We start from the raw sequence: 22,724 nt of genomic DNA, 5'->3' as shown, positions 1-22,724 counted from the left end.
ATACTTCATAGATGCAGAATCTCCTTTGAAACTCTCAATCATTATTTAGCATTTTATTAGAAAGTTTAAGTATTTAACTACACTATATGTATTGTCCAGTAATATGCTGTTGAAAAATGCATGTATTTATGTACGATCAGAGTCTAATACAACCAGTGCTTCCTCAGTTCCTCAATACGTCTAACGACTGTGATCCGACGAGCCGCTTGCTGTGTGAGCAGACAGATGGTGTAGGGGAAAATGATGCCGCTGACTTCAGTGTGTTAACAAGCTGGGAAAGACCTCACAGCATTTGAGGAACACGGGTTGAATTCAAACGGAGGGTAATATCTGAGCGTGTCATATCCTTCTCTTCATTCTGCGCTGGAGGGCCATTGTCTTGAGGGCTGCAGGGTCATGTTGCCATGGTTTCCCACCCATTTGAACTCCACTGATGAGGTGTGTGTGTGTGTGTGTGTGTGGGGGGGGGGGTTAGGATTAGGAAGCAGGCGTTGGGTTTGGAGTGACAGACAGGGGCTCTGGGAGTGATTTGTGAGAGGCTGATCTGTGATGGTGTGTGCTTGTGGTTTGTGAGAGAGTGGTGTGTGTGTGTGAGGACGTGCATCTAGACTCAGTTTGCCAGGTATTCCAAGGGCTTGTGGGATCAGACTCGAAAAAGACAACTACGGTACACCTCAGGACACATGCCAAAAGCGATGGTCGTAGAGCTGAAATCAAATTACAAATAGCCTACCCTTCCAACATATGTTGTATTCACTGAATATTTGGCCAATATAACAGCTGAATGATAAAATTACAGCCCAATAAAAACATGTTCAGGATAGGGATGCGATAAATGGTGTTATTCAATGTTACAATGGGGCTTATTTATTTCAGCGAGGCGTCACAGCTGTTTTGACGGTCGGAGATGTAACATTTATTCAACCCCTGCCATTTAGAATAACATCTGGAGATACATGCTTTCTTCACACTTTTGACAACTGGCGGACGCCTGCCATATTTCCATGATGATGCTAGCAAGGACGGGCTGTGCCATTTCTGTAGTAAACAACGTCCATTTAAGCATCGATAAAACAGAACTCGTCATTCTTGGCATGCCTGGAGCTAGAGGGAGTCCATGATGACTGTGTTCTCACAGATTGACAATATAAACAAGTCACCCCTCCAAATGGAAAGCTGTCTTTAACAACAACGTAGTGGTCCCCACACAGAAATCTGTCAATGTTACATTACTTACAATATCAAGGCTAAATAACTGACAGACCACCTTACAGTGTTCTCTGTATATAACATAAATGCTTAGACAACAGCCCTGACCGGTCTGTCTGTGTGTGTGTATGAGGACAGCTGTGTTGCTCACCTATGAGGCCGTAGGAAAGGAACTTGTTGACAGAGGTGAGGGCCAGGCCTGTGATTGGTCCGGTGGTGTCTTCAGATCGTATCACCTCCAGGAATGGCCGCAGGAATATGTTGGGCTCCACATCTGACAGCTCTACGGAGACAGAGAGGAGAGGTCAGTCAACACAGCAACACTGAATACAAACAGCTTTAAATGTATTGATAGGTTTGTGTTTTGGTGGATCAATTTAAGTGATCATTTAAAACTATATACACAGTGGTTCTTCCTTTAAAAGTTGTGTCATACTGCAGCACACCTTGTGGGCTGCCGCAAAATTCTATGGCACGTTATTTAAGTGTCAGCTATAGTTGCCATTAATGCTAGTTTGACCACCAGAGGGCATCTTTGAAAAGCATTTGACAGTTTTTAATAGGCTGTACTCGAGAATTTAAAACCTTTTTTGTAAGAACATAGTATATGGGATTGATTTTAAGAAATTTAGCTTAATTAATTTGATTAATATTATAGTGATTCTATTCCAAGAAAATTCAGGGTTTCGCTGACCGGTCGGGAGTAGGCCACAGAGCAAAAATAATCCTAACATTTCCACACTCTAATTATAGGCTAACCAGCACCAAAACGGAGAGAAAAATCTCACCGATTTATCAAGACCAGTCCCCATGCTCGTCTCAGAGCAGAGCGAAATGGTGCTGAAATAGTTGACCACACGAGGGTAGGCTATTGCTTCAAATCCTATTATAACAATTGGATGACTTTGGGTGTTCCAGTAGGCAACAATTTGTTGCCTTCCTTAGCCTACATTATTCTGAAAAATGAATTCGTAACTCTGCTAAGCCTACAAGCAAAGATGAACTGGTGAAGGCCATCAAGATGTTTTGGCTTGAGAAACTGACCATGCAACAAATATATTGATCATCTCAGCAAGGTTTTATTCATGATCATGGAGCTGGGGGGGGTGCAGCTAAAATGTAGCTGAGATGTACAGTAGTTGAAATAAACATCTGCCTTTTGAATGTCTAGCGTTATTTTATTAACGAAAGTATAAAGACGTTGATGAACAGATACTGTGTAAAACTTGAAAGTACTTAACTAGTTTGATATAGGGGGCGCTCTTAATTTTTGGATGAAAAACGTTCCCGTTTTAAACAAGATATTTTGTCACGAAAAGATGCTCGACTATACATATAATTGACAGCTTTGGAAAGAAAACACTGACGTTTCAAAAACTGCAAAGATATTGTCTGTGAGTGCCACAGAACTGATGTTACAGGCGAAACCCAGATAAAAATCCAATCAGGAAGTGCCGCAGCCTACGTTTTCCACGTTTTCCCCAAGGTGTCTACACCATTGTGATGTCTTTTTAGGCATTTCCATTGGAGAATGGCTGTAAGAGACCATATAGGGCGAGTGGTCGCATGGTGTCTCCCAGAGAAAACCTTGCGTAAAATACTGAGGTAGCCATTTTTCCAATCGTTTCTTAAGAGAAACCAACTGCCTCGACGGATATATTATCGAATACAATATGTTAAAAACACCTTGAGGATGGATCCTAAACAATGTTTACCGTGTTTGTCGATATTATGGAGCTAATTTTGAAAAAAGCTTGCCGTTTATCGTTGAAGTATTTTTCGGTCTATTTCTCAGCCAAGCAGGATGAACAAATGGGACGTTTTTCTCCTACAAAAATATTATTTTTGGAAAAAAGGGACATTTGCTATCTAACTGGAAGTCTCCTGAGTGAAAGCATCTGAAGTTCTTCAAAGGTAAATTATTTAATTTGGTTGCTTTTCTTATTTTTGTGAAAATGTTGCCTGCTGCCAGCAGAGCTAGCATAGCATTATGCCATGATAACACAAATGCTTGTCCAGCATTGGCTGTGACGCATATTTTGAAAATCTGAGATGAGTGTTCTTGACAAAAGGCTAAGCTTGTGTTTGAATATATTTATTTCATTTAATTTGCGATTTTCATTCATAGTAAAAGTTGCGTTATGGTAATGCGCTTGAGGCTATGATTACGCTCCCGGATACGGGATTGCTCGTCGTTAGAGGTTAAGCATCAAATACACTGCAAGTTGAGGGGATTCACACCGACAGTAGCCGGGCTATTAAACTAATCGTTGGATAACAGATCGGCTCTCTGAACTCATTAAGAGGCTGCTTCTATTTTCAATATGCTCTAAAATGCCACGTTGTCACAAATAATTGAATACACAAAACATGAGCAGATTAACTTGGTCAAAACATGTTTTATTAAAGACTATCAGAAAGAATGTTGGTACTTATTTTGATCCAAAGCCATTAATGAGTGAATAATCCAATAATAAGCATAGCAGCATGTGAATTCTGCAAACATGCCAACCTAACCAAGAAATACATTTTATTGGTTGCCATGGTGAATATTCCAACAATAATTGGTAGGACACAAAAGGAAACAAATAGTTTACCGGAATCTTGAAATGAACATACTGGCAGATCAATAAAATGTCCTTGTACAATAGTAGATCTAATTCAATTAAGAGGATTCTAAATTAATATCTAAGGGGCTTTTATACAATTACAATGCAGGGTTATTAATACATTTCTATATTTGTATGGGTTCATGTATGGGAGTGCAACTAAAATGTAGTTGAAATAAACATTTAATACAATGCAAGTTGGGGGGGGGGGGGGGGTTTAATCACACCTAGAGTAGCCGGACATTTAAAATTACAATTTTGTAAATTAATCAGAAAAAAGTTCCAGAGATCACAGGTGACTCTCCGCCAATACCACCTGGCTCTAGACCAACGCATCAGCTGATTCATTTTAAAATCATGGCTAAAAGGTTTCAGTTAGGAAAATATGGCGCTGTACAACTGGACCAGTCGAGAGTACTGTAGGCCTAAACTACTAAGTGACTGCAACTGCAAAATAATCCTAACATGCCCAAATAAAAAATTGCTTGATTCATCAAGACCAGTCCCCATGCTATGTCATTCATTATTATTACTAATAATCGCTGAATAACAGATCGGCGCTCGGAACTAATTAAGAGGCAGCTTCTATCTCAAATATAATCATTCATTCAGAAGGTTAAACCCATAGGTTTAAGGTCTGCAGTAGGTTAAAATGAACGGAAAATTGAGTGTCAATTCATAAACCATGTCAAAAATCTCTTCAACTATTTTGCAATCTATATGGCACAGCTGTCCATTTCTTGGTCCTTAAATAAAACTTGTATATTTTTTTTAATTATCACAATTTATTTGAACCAATTTGGGTCTTTAATGCAGGGCCAACAGACAAGTTATTTTCTTTCCTCCCCCTTTTTCTAACTGAAATTGCAACCAACTTTCTATGGCTTGTTTAAAAAATAACGATATTTTGGAGATGATTTTGTTTCAAATACCCGAAAGTGAGAGATTGTAATCTGAATAAAGGGGAAAAAGCCATTCTTGAACATGGGGTGAGACAGTCTTACAAATTTGTAAATAAAGACAGTTTGTTATTTAGAATTGTTTATTTATGTTTTTAGAGGGAGAGAACACAGTGAACACCGTGCCTATTTTTCAAAAATCATCAGTCCACATGTCTAGTGAAATTCCCCAATTGTAAACTCAGCAACAACAAAAAAAGTCCTCTGTCAACTGCGTTTATTTTCAGCAAACTTAACATGTGTAAATATTTGTATGAACTAGAGGTCGACCGATTAATCGGAATGGCCGATTAATTAGGCCCGATTTCAAGTTTCCATAAAAATCGGTAATCGCCATATTTGGACACCGATTGTGGCCGATTACATGCACTCGACGAGGAGACTCCATGGCAGGCTGACTACCTGTTATGCGAGGGCATTCGCGAAAAAAGCACTGTCGTTGCACCAATGTGTAACTAACCATAACCATCAATGCCTTTCTTTAAAATCATTACACTAGTATATATTTTTAAACCTGCATATTTAGTTAATATTGCCTGCTAACATGAATTTATTTTAACTAGGGAAGCAGTCAGGGTATATGAAGCAGTTTGGGCCACCTGGCTCGTTGCGAAATGTGTGAAGACCATTTCTTCCTAACAAAGACCATAATTAATTTGCCAGAATTGTACATAATTATGACATAACATTAAAGGTTGTGCAATGTAACAGCAATATTTAGACATAGGGATGCCACCCGTTAGCTAAAATACGGAACGGTTCCATATTTCACTGAAATATATTTTTTTAAATGTTTATGATAGTTAACGGATTTGACCATATGAATGACCTAAGGCTCGTATTTCTGTGTGTTATGTTCTAATTAAGTCTATGATTTGATATTTGATAGAGCAGTCTGACTGAGTAGTGGTAGGCAGCAGCAGGCTCGTAATCATTCATTCAAACAGCACTTTCGTGCATTTGCCAGCAGCTCTTCGCTGTGCTTCAAGCATTGAGCTGTTAATGACTTCAAGCCTATCAACTCCCGAGATTGGGCTGGTGTAACTGATGTGAAATGGCTAGCTAGTTAGCGGGGTGCACGCTAATAGTGTTTCAAATCGGTGACGTCACTCGCTCTGAGACCTTGAAGTAGTTGTTCCACTTGCTCGGCAAGGGCCGCAGCTTTTGTGGAGCTATGGGTAATGATGCTTCGAGGGTGGCTGTTGTCGATCAAAAGTAACAGTCTGTATCTGGTGTGGCCATCAGCTGCATTAAGTACTGCAGTGCATCTCCTCCTCAAGGACTGCACCAGATTTGCCAGTTCTTGCTGTTAGATGCTACCCACTCTACCACCAAGGCACCTGCAAGTTCCCAGACTTTTGAGGGGAATGGCCCTGGCCTCCGATCCAACTGGTACCAGAGGTGCTCAATGGGATTGAGATCCGGGCTCTTCGCTGTCCATGGCAGAACACTGACATTCCTGTCTTGCAGGAAATTACACACAGAACGAGCAGTGTGGCTGGTGGCATTGTCATGCTGGAGGGTCATGTCAGGATGAGCCTGCAGGAAGAGTACCACATGAGAGAGGAGGATGTCTTCCCTGTAACGCACAGCGTTGAGACTGCCTGCAATGACAACAAGCTCAGTCTGATGATGCTGTGACACACCGCCCCAGACCATGACAGACCCTCCACCTCCAAATCGATCCCGCTCCAGAGTACAGGCCTCGGTGTAAAGCTCATTACTTCAATGATACACGCAAATCCGACAATCACCCCTGGTGAGACAAAACCGTGACTCGTCAGCGAAAAGCACTTTTTGCCAGTCTGTCTGATCCAGCGATGGTGGGTTTGTAGGCGACATTGTTGCCGGTGACGTCTGGTGAGGACCTGCCTTACAACAGTCCTACAAGCCCTCAGTCCAGCCTCTCTCAGCCTCTTGCGGACAGTCTGAGCACTGATGGAGGGATTATGCGTTCCTGGTGTAACTCGAGCAGTTGTTGTTGCCATCCTGTACCTGTCCCGCAGGTGTGATGTACGGATGTACCGATCCTGTGCAGGTGTTGTTACACGTGGTCTGCCTCCGCGAGGACGATCAGCTGTCCGTTCTGTCTCCCTGTAGCGCCATTTTAGGCATCTCACAGTACAGACATTGAAATTTATTGCCCTGGCCACATCTGCAGTCCTCACGCCTCCTTGCAGCATGCCTAAGACAAGTTCACGCAGATGAGCAGGGACCCAGGCATCTTTCTTTTGGTGTTTTTCAGAGTGAGTAGAAAGGCCTCTTTAGTGTCCTAAGTTCTCTGTGACCTATATTGCCTACCGTCTGTAAGCTGTTAGTGTCTTAACGACCACTCCACAGGTGCATGCTCTTTAATTGTTTATGGTTCATTGAACAAGCATGGGAAACAGTGTTTAAAGCCTTCACAATGAAGTAGAGGTCGACCGATTATGATTTTTCCATGCCGATACCGATTATTGGAGGACCAAAAAAGCCGATACCGATTAATCAGACAATTTTTTATTTTTTTATTTGTAATAATGACAATTACAACAATACTGAATGAACACTTATTTTAACTTAATATAAAACATCAAAATCAATTTAGCCTCAAATAAATAATGCAAAAACAAAGTAATATGTGCCATGTAAGAAAGCTAAAGTTTAAGTTCATTGCTCAGAACATATGAAAGTTGGTGGTTCCTTTAAACATGAGATTTCAATATTCCAAGGTAAGAGGTTTTAGGTTCTAGTTAATATAGTATTTATAGTACTATTTCTCTCTATACCATTTGTATTTCATATACCTTTGACTATTGGACGATCTTATAGGCACTATAGTATTGCCAGTGTAACAGTATAGCTTCCGTCCCCCGCCTCGCCCCTACCTGGGCTCGAACCAAGAACACATCAACAACAGCCACACTCGAAGCATCGTTACCCATCGCTCCACAAATGCCGCGGCCCTTGCAGCGCAAGGGGTATAACTACTCCAAATCTAAAAGCGAGTGACGTTTGAAACAGTATTAGCGCACACCCAGCTAACTAGCTAGCCATTTCACATTGTTTACACCAGCCATTAGGCTGATAGGCTTGAAGTCATAAACAGCGCTGTGCTTGCGAAGAGTTGCTGGCAAAATGCACAAAATTGCTGTTTGAATGAATGATTACAGGCCTGCTGCTGCTCAGTCAGACTGCTCTATCAAATCAGACTTAATTATAACAATAACACACAGAAATACGAGCCTTTGGTCATTAATATGATCGAATCCGGAAGCTATCATTTCGAAAACAAAACGTTTTTTTATCTCAGTGAAATACGGAACCGTTCGGTATTTTATCTAACGGGTGGCATCCCTAAGTCTAAATACTCGTTACATTGCACAACCTTCAATGTATGTCATAATTACATAAAATTCTGGCAAATTAATTCACAATGAGCCAGGCAGCCCAAACTGTTGCATATACCCTGACCCCGACAGTCATTGAAAATAAGAATGTGTTAACTGATTTGCCTAGTTAAATAAAAGGTATAAAAAAAATAATAGTAATAAGAAAATAACAATGGGAAATCGGCGCCCAAAAATACCAATTTCCGATTGTTATGAAAACTTGAAATCGGCCCTAATTAATCGGCTATTCCGATTAATCAGTCGACCTCTACAATGAAGATCTGTGAAGTTATTTGGATTTTTCCAAATTATCTTTGAAAGACAGGGTTCTGAACAAAGTGCTAAAAAAGTACAAAAAAAGTACACAAAAATAGATGAGGCCACTGTGTTCTTGGGGACTTTCAATGCTGCAGAAATGTTTTGGTGTGTTCTGTGCTTCGACAATCCTGTCTCAGAGCTCCTCCAACAATTTTCTCAACCTCATGGCTTGGTTTTTGCTCTGACAACTGTGTGACAGGTCTATGCCTTTCCTAATCATGTCCAATCAATTTATTTTACCACAGGTGGACTCCAATGAAGTTGTAGAAACATCTCAAGGATGATCAATGATCAATGGAAACAGGATACATCTGAACTCAATTTCGAGTCTCATAGCAAAGGGTCTGAATACTTATGTAAATAAGGTATGTATCTTTTGAAATAAATGTGCTAAAATTTCTACAAACTTGTTTTCACTTTGTCATTATGGAGTATTGTGTGTATAGATCGAGGGGAAAAAATGATTATACATTTTAGAATAAGGCTAATGTAACATAATGTGAAAAAAGTGGTCTGAATACTGTCCAAATGCACTGTATACAAATAAGAAAATGACTTGATTAGAAATCACATGGCCTCTACTCTGAAAAAGGAGCAATATTATTTTCCAATATCTTAATGCTGTCAGATCTCCCCTCATGGCAGTGGGATTTTCAAATCCCAACCAAGTGTGGGAAGTCCAAGTAGGGCCTTAGCCCTCAGTTCTGCTGTTGTGCACAAACATGCAGAACAGAGTGGTCAACAGCAGTGTGCGGACTTTTCTCTGCCTTTAATATGCTTTGCTCTCTATAAAAGGTCTGTGTAAACAGCTATGGCGCCCCAGGGCAGATCAATGGGGAATTAGCTGCTGTGGAGGTTCTAACCTTTTCCCGCAGCTACAGCACGGTAAGAGATGGGAACAACATGGAGCAAAATGTGTGTGTGTCAGAGAGAAAGACAGAGGGTGAGACAGAGAGAGAGAGAGAGAGAGAGAGAGAGGCATTCAAGAACTGCCTCTTATTCACCTTGGCAGTGCAAGGTATCTTATTACAACTCAATTTCCAAAAGCTCTTTTTAAAGGCAGCTGTGTAGGATGTGGGATTTAGCATTAATGAAATTGACTGGAGAGTGACTGGGCTTGGTGTGGGGGTGGGGGTGGTGCAGCAGGGTCATAGCGACTGGAAGAAATCCCATAATGCCTGACAAGAGTGCTTGTATGTTTACATATTCCAAAACAATGACAAAAGATGTGTACAATTGACAGAGTGAAAAACAATGAACAAGCTTATTCTAAAGCACACACAAGAGGCAGATTGTGGTGTGTCAATTAAAGATTCAAGTCAGGTTACATCATTGAGCCAACCAAACACAGCTGCAGAACATGAACCAAATCTTCCTCTTAATCAATTCACAGAAATCCAGTTCGCCTTGCATCTCTCGCGATTGGGAAACCACCTCGGGCCAATCCACAGAGGCTTGGGTAACAGCTCCCTCTGAGGGTAACTAAGAGAGAGAGATGGGGGTCTAGAGGGGCAGCAAAATACAAAGCAGGTAAAACAACAACGGCAAATTAGTGGAGTCACGAACACTGTTAGGAGTGTTGTGTAGAAATACTGCTTGCCATAGCAATATCACATGGATTAGGCTTCCTCTGGAGCAGCTACTCTAAACGCGAAAAAACAACTCGTGACATCAAAGGCTGAGAAGAGCCTCAACCAAATTTCCAACAGTGCACATGTGACCGCCACGCATTAGCTTGTGATATCCAATACCCCCGCGGCTTGTTTGGAAATCAAATATGTAATCATTTTGAAATTTCCACAATCCTTCATCGGACGCCAGGTTGCTCTTAGACTTTCTTCTAAAAGTAAATCTCCTCCCGCTTGCTTTTTCTTTTTCTTCATTTTTTGGGGGAGCTGATGTTTTCTTTGTATTCTCCCTCAATGCTCCTTTGATGGGGTAGGTCCATTTGGTGTAAGTCTTGCCACAACGCTGCAGTATCGGACTGAAGAACGGTCTCAAAGAACCATAGGGGTCACCTGAACTCCGCTGAAAAGTAATTTCCTCCATCAGATATCAAGGCAGAAATAACAAAAACAAACTTAAAGGGGTTGTGTTCCTATCAATCATTCCATCAGCTCTTAGAAACTTTTAAAAGGAGGGGGCTTAGTATCCATTACTTTACAGTTGGTAGAGGAGCAAGGGACAGGAGAGGAAGTTGCTCAACTGAATCTGTCAATAGAGGCTGATAAAGACTTCATCAAAAGCGATCACCCCGTAAGTGCCACGGCTGTGTCTCAAAGACCCTCAGATTGGAGAACTCAATTGTGTTGTATTGATCCGACTGGCCCTCGGTAAGCAGGGGCTAGGCCATCGGACAGTCTGGCTGGCCTGCCCAATCTTCTTAAATAAAGGCTAAATATGGCTCTGTAGTTCAGCTCAATCTCCAGGGCTTGTAGAGTGAAATAAATAAAGATGGCCGCAGCACCACCACGGTGAGACGATCACACCATAACCAGGTTGACCTCTGGCTGACATTGTGCTATATAAAAAGAGGATGAAAGTCACTCACCATCCATGTAAATTGCCTCCCAACTGTCCGTCTGTGTGTGTGTTAGAACAATTTTCTGAGGCTGTTAGAAGACATTTGGCCATCTTGGAACCATAGCCCATTGTTCTGTTTGGTGTGAGCAGCCATGTGTGGCCTACCTCTGCAAACGACCAAAGCAGAGGCAGGGAGAGCCTGATCCTTTGCCCCCAGGAAAGCACCTCAGTCCGTGCCATCTAATGTATGCACATTGGCAGTGGAGCAGAAAGGGCTTAAAACATGGAATACTAGGAGGGACAAGGAGTTGAGCTCCTACTAAACTGGCACTGTAGGCACCAGTAGAAGAGATTCACAAGACCCTCAGAATGTCCTGATATCAACATTCATATCATTTTTTTTTACTTTAATGGAGCATTGTTCTTGTTTGTTGCAGATGTATGGTGAATCTGAAGTCAAGTAGAAAAACTATCAGCAGAGATCAGTATGAGATCAAGGCAGAACATTATTTCTGAGAGGGATGCTTTAAAAGTGAACAGCAAAAAACACGCACAGGTACACAGTACAATATCTAGGTTTTTTTTTCAGACTCAACATGTACATTCTTAGCACATTGGCATTAAGCCTTAGGGTGCCTTCCAGCACCTTCCCAGTTAGGAGGCTAATAGAGGCTAGCTGAGAATCCTTAATTAGCCCAAACAGTTGAGTAGGTTGCTGCAGCAGACAGGTTGGGAGATAAGATTTTTTTTTTTCAAGAGAAACCTTAGTAACTGAAGTTATACTTTAAGTTCCTTATTCTTGAGCATTTCGGTTTGTAAAATTATACAATAAAAGCTTGAACTGTTTACTCAGCCCTCTGTACCCTGAGACCTGTCCTAGCTCTGGTCCATGGCAGTGGCCACTCCCCAGGCTCTGCTACAAATGGTGAAGAAAGCAGGTACCAGCACGACCTGCTGGCCAGGAGGACCATGAGCTTGGTCGTTCAGTCTTGGTACATTGCTCCCTAGAGGCAGAGGATGGTTAATTTAAAGTTAAAGTAATGCCAAGAAGAAAAGCTAAAAGTAGGCAAGCAAGAGGATCAAGCTCAAGAGGACCTCTTCACACTGCTCTACAAGACTCTGATGGGAGACAAGCATTTCACCCCGCTTCCGGAACAGAAGATTCATAGCCCCTCTGCACCAGCTACCCAGGGCTGTCTAAAGGGGATTTATTTCTAAGGTTTCATCGGCTGTTCGGGTGGCTGGTCTCAGAAGATCCCGCAGGTGAAGAAGCCAGGTGTGCAGGTCCTGGGCTGGCGTGGTTACACAGTGGTGAGGCCGGTTGGACGTACTGTCAAATTCTCTAAAACAACGTTGGAGGCGGCTTATGGCAGAGATATTAGCATTAAATTATCTGTCAACAGCTCTGGTTGCCATTCCTGCAATCAGCATGCCAATTACACACTCCCACAAAATTTCAAGACATAAAACTACACATTTTAGAGTGGCCTTTTATTGTGCCCAGCACAAGGTGAACCTGTATAACTTTCATGCTGTTAAATCAGCTTCTTGATATGTCACACCTGTCAGGTGGATGGATTATCTTGGCAAAGGAGAAATGCTCACTAACAGGGATGTACCCAAAACTTAGTTCCAAAAATGTGAAAGAAATAAGCCTATGGACAATTTCTGGGTTCTTTGATTTCAGCTCATGAAACAGGGGACCAACACTTTACTTGTTGCGTTTATATTTTTGTTGACTATATATAGGCCACATTTTTTTTCACAGCAAGACAGGAGTTATCATATTTATACAATAAACCCTTTTTCCATAAGGCTATTGAGCCAATTAAACAATATAGTAACTTGTAATGACATTAGAAGCAAAATACGTTTTTTTTCTCAAAATAAGAATTATTGAGAGCTATGACATTACATAATAAAGGAATTTGAATATGTCACAAGAGAAAATATAATTCACCCCTATCAAACTCACCAGATCATTTTCCATCAATGGATGTTGATTTAACTCGATTGAATAAAGCACAAGGGGTTATGGTATATGGCGAATATACCATGGCTAAGGACTGATTTTAAATATATTTTTATATATAAAATTGTCAGTAATGTGGCATCAGCAAAGGACAAGAACCGAATGTAGCTAGTCAAAGCTAGCTAGTCAATCAAGCGACTCTAGCCCAGACTTTAGAGTTACTTTCCAGCTTCCGGTTTCATTTCCAAAATAAGTCTAGAGCTTGTTTTAGAACTGTAATCAATAACGACGTTATACCAACAGAAGGCGTAGTATAGGCTTGGGCCTTCAGTAAATTACTTGTGAAATAATGCTAATGAGACAGAAGAGCCTTATCTAGAATACACGCCTAAGCTGTAAAATAGAAAGTAAATATGATGTAGGCGAGGCAGCCTATTCCGCTATCTAAATATGAAATGCTGTTGTGTGTTACTTAACGGCCATATAATATATTGTTATAGCTGTGTGGGGCTACTGTGGTGATCATGTAACCTAACGAATCACACCTTTTCCAGGATTTTTGGAGCACAGACTGTCGGCCTTATATTAGACATTTTGACTGTTTTATTAGTGAATTCCACTCTGTACGTAGCCTTGTTATAACCATTTGTGAAGCACAACCCCATCACACAGAGGCTATATACATATCAATACACGAGACAAAACAAAATATTGATTAAGTCTTGGCTATAACCTGTCCTGAGTGAAATAGCCAAGGGGTCCCAAATGGCCAAGACTATATGTTCTTATTGACAGATCTGTTTTCCCTATCAGCCACTGCACGTGCTTCTTCAACTATTTTGTTTAAAATGTATTTAGAGGCTATATTTAGGCCTGTGAGTTAGGGTCTCCTTTTTAAGGGGAGCCCTATAATAAAAACTGTTATATAACAAATATTACACCAGCACCCAAAATGATATTTGAATAGGCCTAAATTAAAACATTGAATTATTAAAGTGATAGGCTAACAGAACTTGAGAATTTAGCTCATATTGAACATACATGGATTTCAATAAACTAATGGATATGACTGTTCTATTTTCTTTGAGATACAGTGCCTTGCGAAAGTATTTCGGCCCCCTTGAACTTTGCAACCTTTTGCCACAGATCGAGAATCTGTGGAAAGACCTGAAAACTGCTGTTCACAAATGCTCTCCATCCAACCTCACTGAGCTCGAGCTGTTTTGCAAGGAGGAATGGGAAAAAATGTTAGTCTCTCGATGTGCAAAACTGATAGAGACATACCCCAAGCGACTTACAGCTGTAATCGCAGCAAAAGGTGGCGCAACAAAGTATTAACTTAAGGGGGCTGAATAATTTTGCATGCCCAATTTTTCAGTTTTTGATTTGTTAAAAAAGTTTGAAATATCCAATAAATGTCGTTCCACTTCATGATTGTGTCCCACTTGTTGTTGATTCTTCACAAAAAAATACAGTTTTATATCTTTCTGTTTGAAGCCTGAAATGTGGCAAAAGGTCGCAAAGTTCAAGGGGGCCGAATACTTTCGCAAGGCACTGTAGTTCTTATTGCAAATACTGAATGGATGACATACTGACTGACGGAACTGAATGAAGGATGAATTAAATGTTCAAATATGTTGGAGTTGTACGAATCATGCATGCTCTGCACTTTATTTGGCTAGTAGGAAAATAGGCCTACATTCGGGTATAATGACTATGCAGAGCATGCATGTCTCCAGAAGAGTTTTTCAGAAGGTGCATGGTGCTGTGGTGGTGCATGGAGATCAACTGGGCAGCAGTGTCACAATGGAGAGAATAGCCTATACAGAGACAACCTCAGGCCACTGCAACAGTTATTCTAAAGTGTGGGATTAAATTTGGCAGACAGCCTACGTTTAATCTCTCCCTTATTCATTTCAAAGTCCATTTGTTCATGACCAGATTAATATAAATATTTTCAAATTATTTTACATTTATATTATAACCTCCTACAGAATATGCTTTGGCAAGATTTTCAGTGATGAAATAAATATCAAAATATTTGGAATGGCCACTCAGGTGGTCATGAATAATACATAGATTTAGCAAACATCTATTATTGTTTCATTATTTCTGGAAGATACGACGGGTTATGATTGCAGACAGAGCACAGGGAATGTGATGGTGCAATACTGAATGAGTCATATTTTGATAAGATGCATGCATGGGGATGCCTATGCTGTTGTAGGCATAATACAGCTAGTGGTATCTAGACTTGAGCTAGCAAACAAATCCATGACATTAGCTACCTAAACGTGAAGTAAACTGAGGAGTAATAGAGAATGGAGACTTTTAACTTGAAAACATGCAGGACACTTCTTTCCGGTTTCCCTGACTTCCGTTTTTTATACTGCGTTATGCTTGTTCTTGTGGCACTCCTCACAGGCCATTTAGTGTACGTGGGTCACAATTGCAAGACTTGTTCGAGCTAAAAATGTTAGTCTGAAATCGTAACATGTTCACAGATTGGCATGTTTACATTTCATGTTTCACGCATGGCTTTCCTTACAATCCTAACAATTTACGTATGGATTGTCTTACGATCCTAACAATATGTACGTTCAACCTTTTGGCAGGTATAAATAATACCCAGACCTGAAACTAAATCTAGAATAAAAAAATATTTTAAAGTAATTTTATAGGAAAAGACATCGGCACGAATTTGCACGAAGTGGGCAATTCGGTTTTGTCGCGTCAAGCCCGAATATATCATACTTAGACTAAAAGTTAGATTTAGCCACAGACTCAAAAGAAAATAACATAAAACATATGCTTTACACAGCATACGCCTACACAGCACAGCAAACTTTGGGAATAACTTTGTGATTTTAACGACAAACTTCCATGTATAAAACATCAACTAAGAGCTCCAATGGGCATCATATCCCGTTTCATTAAATTGTGATAAATGTCCCCCTTGTTGTGCATTCAACTGAACCAACAGAGAGAAATCTGAATTCCATGAGAACTATGCATTACGCTCTACAAACACAAAGCCAATTTTCCAAACGGTGTATGTGTATGCATGTGTGAGAGGGAGATGGGGTGGGCAGGGGGACAGCTTTTCAGAGCAGCACGATTACAACACCAGAAATACAAACACTGCTTGACTCTCGGCACTCGGGCTGGTGGCCCCTTTGTATTTGCTTAATTTAATCACAAAAGGATGAATAACTTAATTTGTCAGACTGCTGTGTCACATTTTACAGTCATACAGTCCTGGTGCCTTCTGCCCAGTCTAACACAGGTCCCTCTACACCACCTCCATTAAGGCCCTGTTAGTCACTGACAACTCCACAATTAAAAAGCATTTTTTATTTATTTAAAGGGGCAGTGCTTTCAAGAACAAGATTTGTTTAAAAAAATAAAATAAAAAAAATAAAAAAATCTTCCCACACTATGATGTCGAAATAATACTGAAATTGTGAAAATGATAATGCCCTTTTAGCGGAAAAGCTTTTGGGGGAAAAGACGCCTGGAACCTCAGCTTGTTCAGGGGTGATGAGTTTTTGGACAACAGCATGACATCACAATCCGATCTGATTATTCTGACCAATGAACAGTCGGGCATATGAATCCTCCTACTTTGAAGGGGTAAGAAGGGTAGGCTCTCTAGAGTCTAGACCAGGGGTAATCAATTCTTATCCTACGAGGTCTGGAGTCTGCTGGTTCTGTTCTACTAGATTTCCCAGTTCTCCTCCATGGTCTGACATTTTAAGACTGGTCTCCACAGCTAAAAAATTGTATTTAACGTAACGCCTTTCATGAACTTGCAGAACCGTTGTGAATGTGTATGAGCTAGGGCTGACCCCATTCTGGTGAATTCACCAATTTGTAAGTCGCTCTGGATAAGAGCGTCTGCCAAATGACTTAAATGTAAATGTAAATTCTGGCCGATTGTTTGGTTGATAGGCTGTTGGTCGACGGAGGTTTTAGTCCAGCAGTAGAGAAAAATATATATATATATCGTTGAAGTCGAAAGTTTAGATGCACCTTAGCCAAATACATTTAAACTCAGTTTTTCACAATTCCTGACATTTAATCCTAGTAAAATTCCCTGTCCTAGGTCAGTTAGGATCACCACTTTATTTTATGTCAGAATAATAGTAGAGAGAATGATCTTTCAGATTTTAATGTGATTTTCATCATATTCCCAGTGGGTCAGAAGTTTACATACACTCAATTAGTATTTGGTAGCATTGCCTTTCAATTGTTTAACTTGGGTCAAATGTTTTGGGTAGTCTTCCACATGCTTCCCACAATAAGTCGGGTGCATTTTGGTCCATTCCTCCTGACAGAGCTGGTGTAACTGAGTCAGGTTTGTAGGCCTCCTTGCTTACACCCACATTTTCAGTTCTGCCCAAAAACTTTATGGGATTGAGGTTGGTGCTTTGAGATGGCCACTCCAATACCTTGACCTTGTTGTCCTTAAACCATTTTGACACAACTTTGGAAGTATGCTTGGGGTCATTGTCCATTTGGAAGACCCATTTGCAACCAAGCTTTAACTTCCAGACTGTTGTCTGGAATGAACATTTGAACATCTTGGCCATGTTCTGTTATAATCTCTACCCGGCACAGCCAGAAGAGGACTGGCCACCCCACATAGCCTGGTTCCTCTCTAGGTTTCTTCCTAGGTTTTGGCCTTTCTAGGGAGTTTTTCCTTACCACCGTGCATCTACACCTGCATTGCTTGCTGTTTGGGGTTTTAGGCTGGGTTTCTGTACAGCACTTTGAGATATCAGCTGATGTACGAAGGGCTGTATAAATACATTTGATTGGATGTCTTGAGATGTTGCTGCAATATATCCACATAATTTTCCTTTCTCATGACACCATCTATTTTGTGAAGCGCACCAGTCCCTCCTGCAGCAAAGCATCCCCACAACATGATGCTGCCACCCCCGTGCTTCACGGTTGGAATGGTGTTCTTCGACTTGCAAGCTTACCCCTTTTTCCTCCAAACATAAGGATGGTCATTGTGGCCAAAAAGTTATATTTTTGTTTCATCAGACCAGAGGACATTTCTCCAAAAAGTACAATCTTCGTCCCCATGTGCAATTGCATACCGTAGTCTGGCTATTTTTATGGCGGTTTTAGAGCAGTGGCTTCTTCCTTGCTGAGCAGCCTTTCAGGTTGTCGATATAGGACTTGTTTTACTGTGGATATTGATACTTTTGTACCCGTTTTCTCCAGCGTCTTCACAGGGTCCTTTGTTGTTGTTCTGGGATTGATTTGCACTTTTCGCACCAAAGTACGTTCATCTCTAGGAGACAAAAATTACTTTTGTCATGCACAAAGTAGATGTCTTAACCGACTTGCCCAAACTATAGTTTGTGAACAAGAAATTTGTGGAGTGGTTGAAAAATGAGTTTTAATGACTACAACCTAAGTGTATGTAAACTTCTGACTTCAACTGTATATCATGGTGTACAACACACCTGTCTGATTCATGCTGAGTGGACAGATCCATTGTGGAGAACGTGGGGATGGCACAGTCCATCAGTGCTATTGAAATTGTATATGGTTATATTACATAAAAAAATAGTGCAACACTAATACAAATAATATTATTTTTTAACAAATGCTCTTCCTCCCTCATTCGATAGCGATTGCTATTAGCATCAATGCGCTGTTGAATTGGCGCCTTAGACAATGTTGCTATGTGCATAACAGAAAAGTTAACCAGCATATTGGATTAAGAACAATGAGGCGGAGGCAGCAGCAGAATGAAGAGATGAGAAACCAGCACTTGCCTTGTTGTTTAAGAAAAGTGAGGAGTGGAAATCCAAACTTAATTAGGTCTAAAATCAATAGCATATGTATTAAATATGCCTGGCTTTATAAATCATCAATTTATCTCCAGAAATATGACAGATCCTGCATCTGTTGCCTGTTTGAGTGTTTGTTTAATAGCCTACTGATTCCGTGCGCACCAAGCCTCAAGCAAGGACATGTAAAGTAAACAATTTTACAAATGCGTCCGTTTTTAATCTTTGCTTTGCTGTAATAAAGGCTTTACCCTTATTTTTGTCATTAGAACAGCCTCTGGTATTATTTATAATATACTTAGTGTTTACACTGTTCCAAATTGTCAGGGAAATTATATTTATAATAACCATTTTTTCTTGATCTCCTTATTACTATTATAATAGTAATAACAATGTCTTTATCATTAGTAGGCTCCCAAGTGGCCCAGCGGTCTAAGGCACTGCATCTCAGTGCTAGAGGCTTCACTATAGACCATGGTTTGATTCCAGGCTGTATCACAACTGGCCGTGATTGGGAGTCCCATAGGCGGCTCACAATTGGCCCAGCGTCGTCCGGGTTAGGCCGGGATAGACTGTCATTGTAAATAAGAACAAATTCTTAACTGACTTGCCTAGTTAAATAAAGGTTACTTTTTTTTAAAGTAGCAGCCTTGTATAACCACCATCCAGCTGTAGGCCTAAGAGCACATCCTGTTTAGTCTAAATACCGTAACTTACTTAGGCCTACATTTCTAGAGGCTTCTGTATCAATCAATCATTAATTTGTTCATGTCATCACACCGCATGAGTCATTCCTGATTTGAAATGCAATCAAGCATTTAGTTTTAAAATAAAACGAGCCTTGAATATTTAGCTTAAACATGATATAAACCGTTCGGAAATTGCATTCACGACTGAACGCAACTGTTTTTTTAATTGTTGCTGTAATAAAGGCAAGGTAAAAAAACTTTAGGCTTCTATTTTATTTAGTGTTTGCAATGTTCAAAACGGTCAGGAAAATTATATTGCAATCATAATATGCACACAGAGCTTGCTCCTTAAGTTTTTCACCAGTATTTTCTACTAGTCACATTTATTCCACACATCTGACTTTCCCTATACCTCCTGAGCAAACTTTTTCGAGTTTCACGTCCTCTGCATCCATTTTTCTGTCACATGTGTTACGGTGTTCAGAGTTTGTTAGAACCAATTTATTGACGTGATTATGATATGCTATAGGCACGGCCTGCCCGCTCATTAGGCAGGATTAAGGGGCCACCTATGGCGAAAGACTGACGAGGGCAGCCTTTTCTGAGCTAAACTGACCAAGACACATCAACAACACGTAAAACCTCACAATTCCCCCCCCAAATGACAATCTCCCTCAACCAGTGGCATATGGGCTTTTCAGGAGAGCGCTGATGCCGCCCTTTGATACAGTGCCTTGCGAAAGTATTCGGCCCCCTTGAACTTTGCGACCTTTTGCCACATTTCAGGCTTCAAATATAAAGATATAAAACTGTATTTTTTTGTGAAGAATCAACAACAAGTGGGACACAATCATGAAGTGGAACGACATTTATTGGATATTTCAAACTTTAAAAAAAAAATCAAAAACGGAAAAATTGGGCGTGCAAAATTATTCAGCCCCTTTACTTTCAGTGCAGCAAACGCTCTCCAGAAGTTCAGTGAGGATCTCTGAATGATCCAATGTTGACCTAAATGACTAATGATGATAAATACAATCCACCTGTGTGTAATCAAGTCTCCGTATAAATGCACCTGCACTGTGATAGTCTCAGAGGTCCGTTAAAAGCGCAGAGAGCATCATGAAGGAAGGAACAAGGAACACACCAGGCAGGTCCGAGATACTGTTGTGAAGAAGTTTAAAGCCGGATTTGGATACAAAAAGATTTCCCAAGCTTTAAACATCCCAAGGAGCACTGTGCAAGCGATAATATTGAAATGGAAGGAGTATCAGACCACTGCAAATCTACCAAGACCTGGCCGTCCCTCTAAACTTTCAGCTCATACAAGGAGAAGACTAATCAGAGATGCAGCCAAGAGGCCCATGATCACTCTGGATGAACTGCAGAGATCTACAGCTGAGGTGGGAGACTCTGTCCATAGGACAACACTCAGTCGTATATTGCACAAATCTGGCCTTTATGGAAGAGTGGCAAGAAGAAAGCCATTTCTTAAAGATATCCAGAAAAAGTGTCGTTTAAAGTTTGCCACAAGCCACCTGGGAGACGCACCAAACATGTGGAAGAAGGTGCTCTGGTCAGATGAAACCAAAATTGAACTTTTTGGCGACAATGCAAAACGTTATGTTTGGCGTAAAAGCAACACAGCACATCACCCTGAACACACCATACCCACTGTCAAACATGGTGGTGGCAGCATCATGGTTTGGGCCTGCTTTTCTTCAGCAGGGACAGGGAAGATGGTTAAAATTGATGGGAAGATGGATGGAGCCATATACAGGACCATTCTGGAAGAAAACCTGATGGAGTCTGCAAAAGACCTGAGACTGGGACGGAGATTTGTCTTCCAACAAGACAATGATCCAAAACATAAAGCAAAATCTACAATGGAATGGTTCAAAAATAAACATATCCAGGTGTTAGAATGGCCAAGTCAAAGTCCAGACCTGAATCCAATCGAGAATCTGTGGAAAGAACTGAAAACTGCTGTTCACAAATGCTCTCCATCCAACCTCACTGAGCTCGAGCTGTTTTGCAAGGAGGAATGGGGAAAAATTTCAGTCTCTCTATGTGCAAAACTGAGAGAGACATACCCCAAGCGACTTACAGCTGTAATCGCAGCAAAAGGTGGCGCTACAAAGCATTAACTTAAGGGGGCTGAATAATTTTGCACGCCCAATTTTTCAGTTTTTGATTTGTTAAAAAAGTTTGAAATATCCAATAAATTTCGTTCCGCTTCATGATTGTGTCCCACTTGCTGTTGATTCTTCACAAAAAAATACAGTTTTATATCTTTATGTTTGAAGCCTGAAATGTGGCAAAAGGTCGCAAAGTTCAAGGGGGCCGAATACTTTCGCAAGGCACTGTAAGTAGTGCCCACTTAGTCAAAGGCAGAGACGCAAAATATTTTTCATGTCCATTTCCAGCGTGCATCTCCAGGGTGCTGTTGGAGAGACGCATCCACCAACGTTCAGTCCAAAAAAATATCCAACATAAATCATAAAGCAGATATGGTAGAACGAGTATGCAGCCTTTTCTGAAGCCTACAGGATGGACATAAAATGTATGACAATGTAATGAGACGGACACTATTTGATCGCAGGTTTCTTCGATCAAATAGCCTAACGTAAATGGCGCTCAATCAAAAAAAAGAACGAGTTGTCATGTTAACAAAGCAACATATTCTAAAAACAGGACAGGTCAAAGTAAAATGGACATTATGGAATGAACAATCACAACTGAAGGAGTTCCACCTCAATGTCATGATCACTGGTTTCAAGTTTGTGTCCGTACATTTTTTTTGACAGGCTGATCATAGCGAAAAAGAAAATACTTTTGCATTTCCCGCTGTGTAAACACATTGCAAATAGGCTCGCAATATCGAACTTCATCAGGAGTTAACTTCTATTCAGTGCTTATATAGCTAAATTGATTAGCCATGGGAATAAGGACTAATAAAGCCAATGCAATGGCCTATTTTACAAACGGTGAAAAATGCCATTGCACACCACCCTGGTAGGCTACACCCTAGTAAGGACGAGCAGTCTTTTTTTGGTCCTGTCCGGAAATCGTTCGTTGTTGTTTTACAAACAGTAGGCTTCTCACATAGACGGGCATTCATAAAATTCAATTTCAGGCAACACTGTAGGTTACACCTCAGTAAGCACGCACCGACGCCTACACCTTTTGGATGTCTTTTTTTTTTTTGCTGCAGTTCCTGGCCGACCATCATTTCCCCATCCATGGACATTGGTTTCTGGTCCAGGC

At 40.7% G+C, this 22,724-nt stretch overlaps 1 protein-coding gene across 2 annotated transcripts in view; it reads right to left on the bottom strand.

Annotated features, from left to right (window-relative positions):
• The window catches only part of LOC135512371 (Golgi-specific brefeldin A-resistance guanine nucleotide exchange factor 1-like), a 128,684-nt gene that overhangs the window by 50,353 nt on the left and 55,607 nt on the right, over nt 1–22,724 (bottom strand). For both annotated transcript variants that reach the window (XM_064934354.1, XM_064934355.1), the window contains exon 4: nt 1,361–1,492. In XM_064934354.1, the coding sequence (XP_064790426.1) occupies nt 1,361–1,492 (132 nt within the window). The remainder of the gene's footprint in view (nt 1–1,360; nt 1,493–22,724) is intronic.

This window comes from Oncorhynchus masou, chromosome 24 (assembly GCF_036934945.1).
Source record: "Oncorhynchus masou masou isolate Uvic2021 chromosome 24, UVic_Omas_1.1, whole genome shotgun sequence".
In the NCBI taxonomy this organism is placed as follows: domain Eukaryota; kingdom Metazoa; phylum Chordata; class Actinopteri; order Salmoniformes; family Salmonidae; genus Oncorhynchus; species Oncorhynchus masou.
Note: the sequence above shows the minus strand (reverse complement) of the source record. Positions and strands in the feature narration are given on the sequence as shown.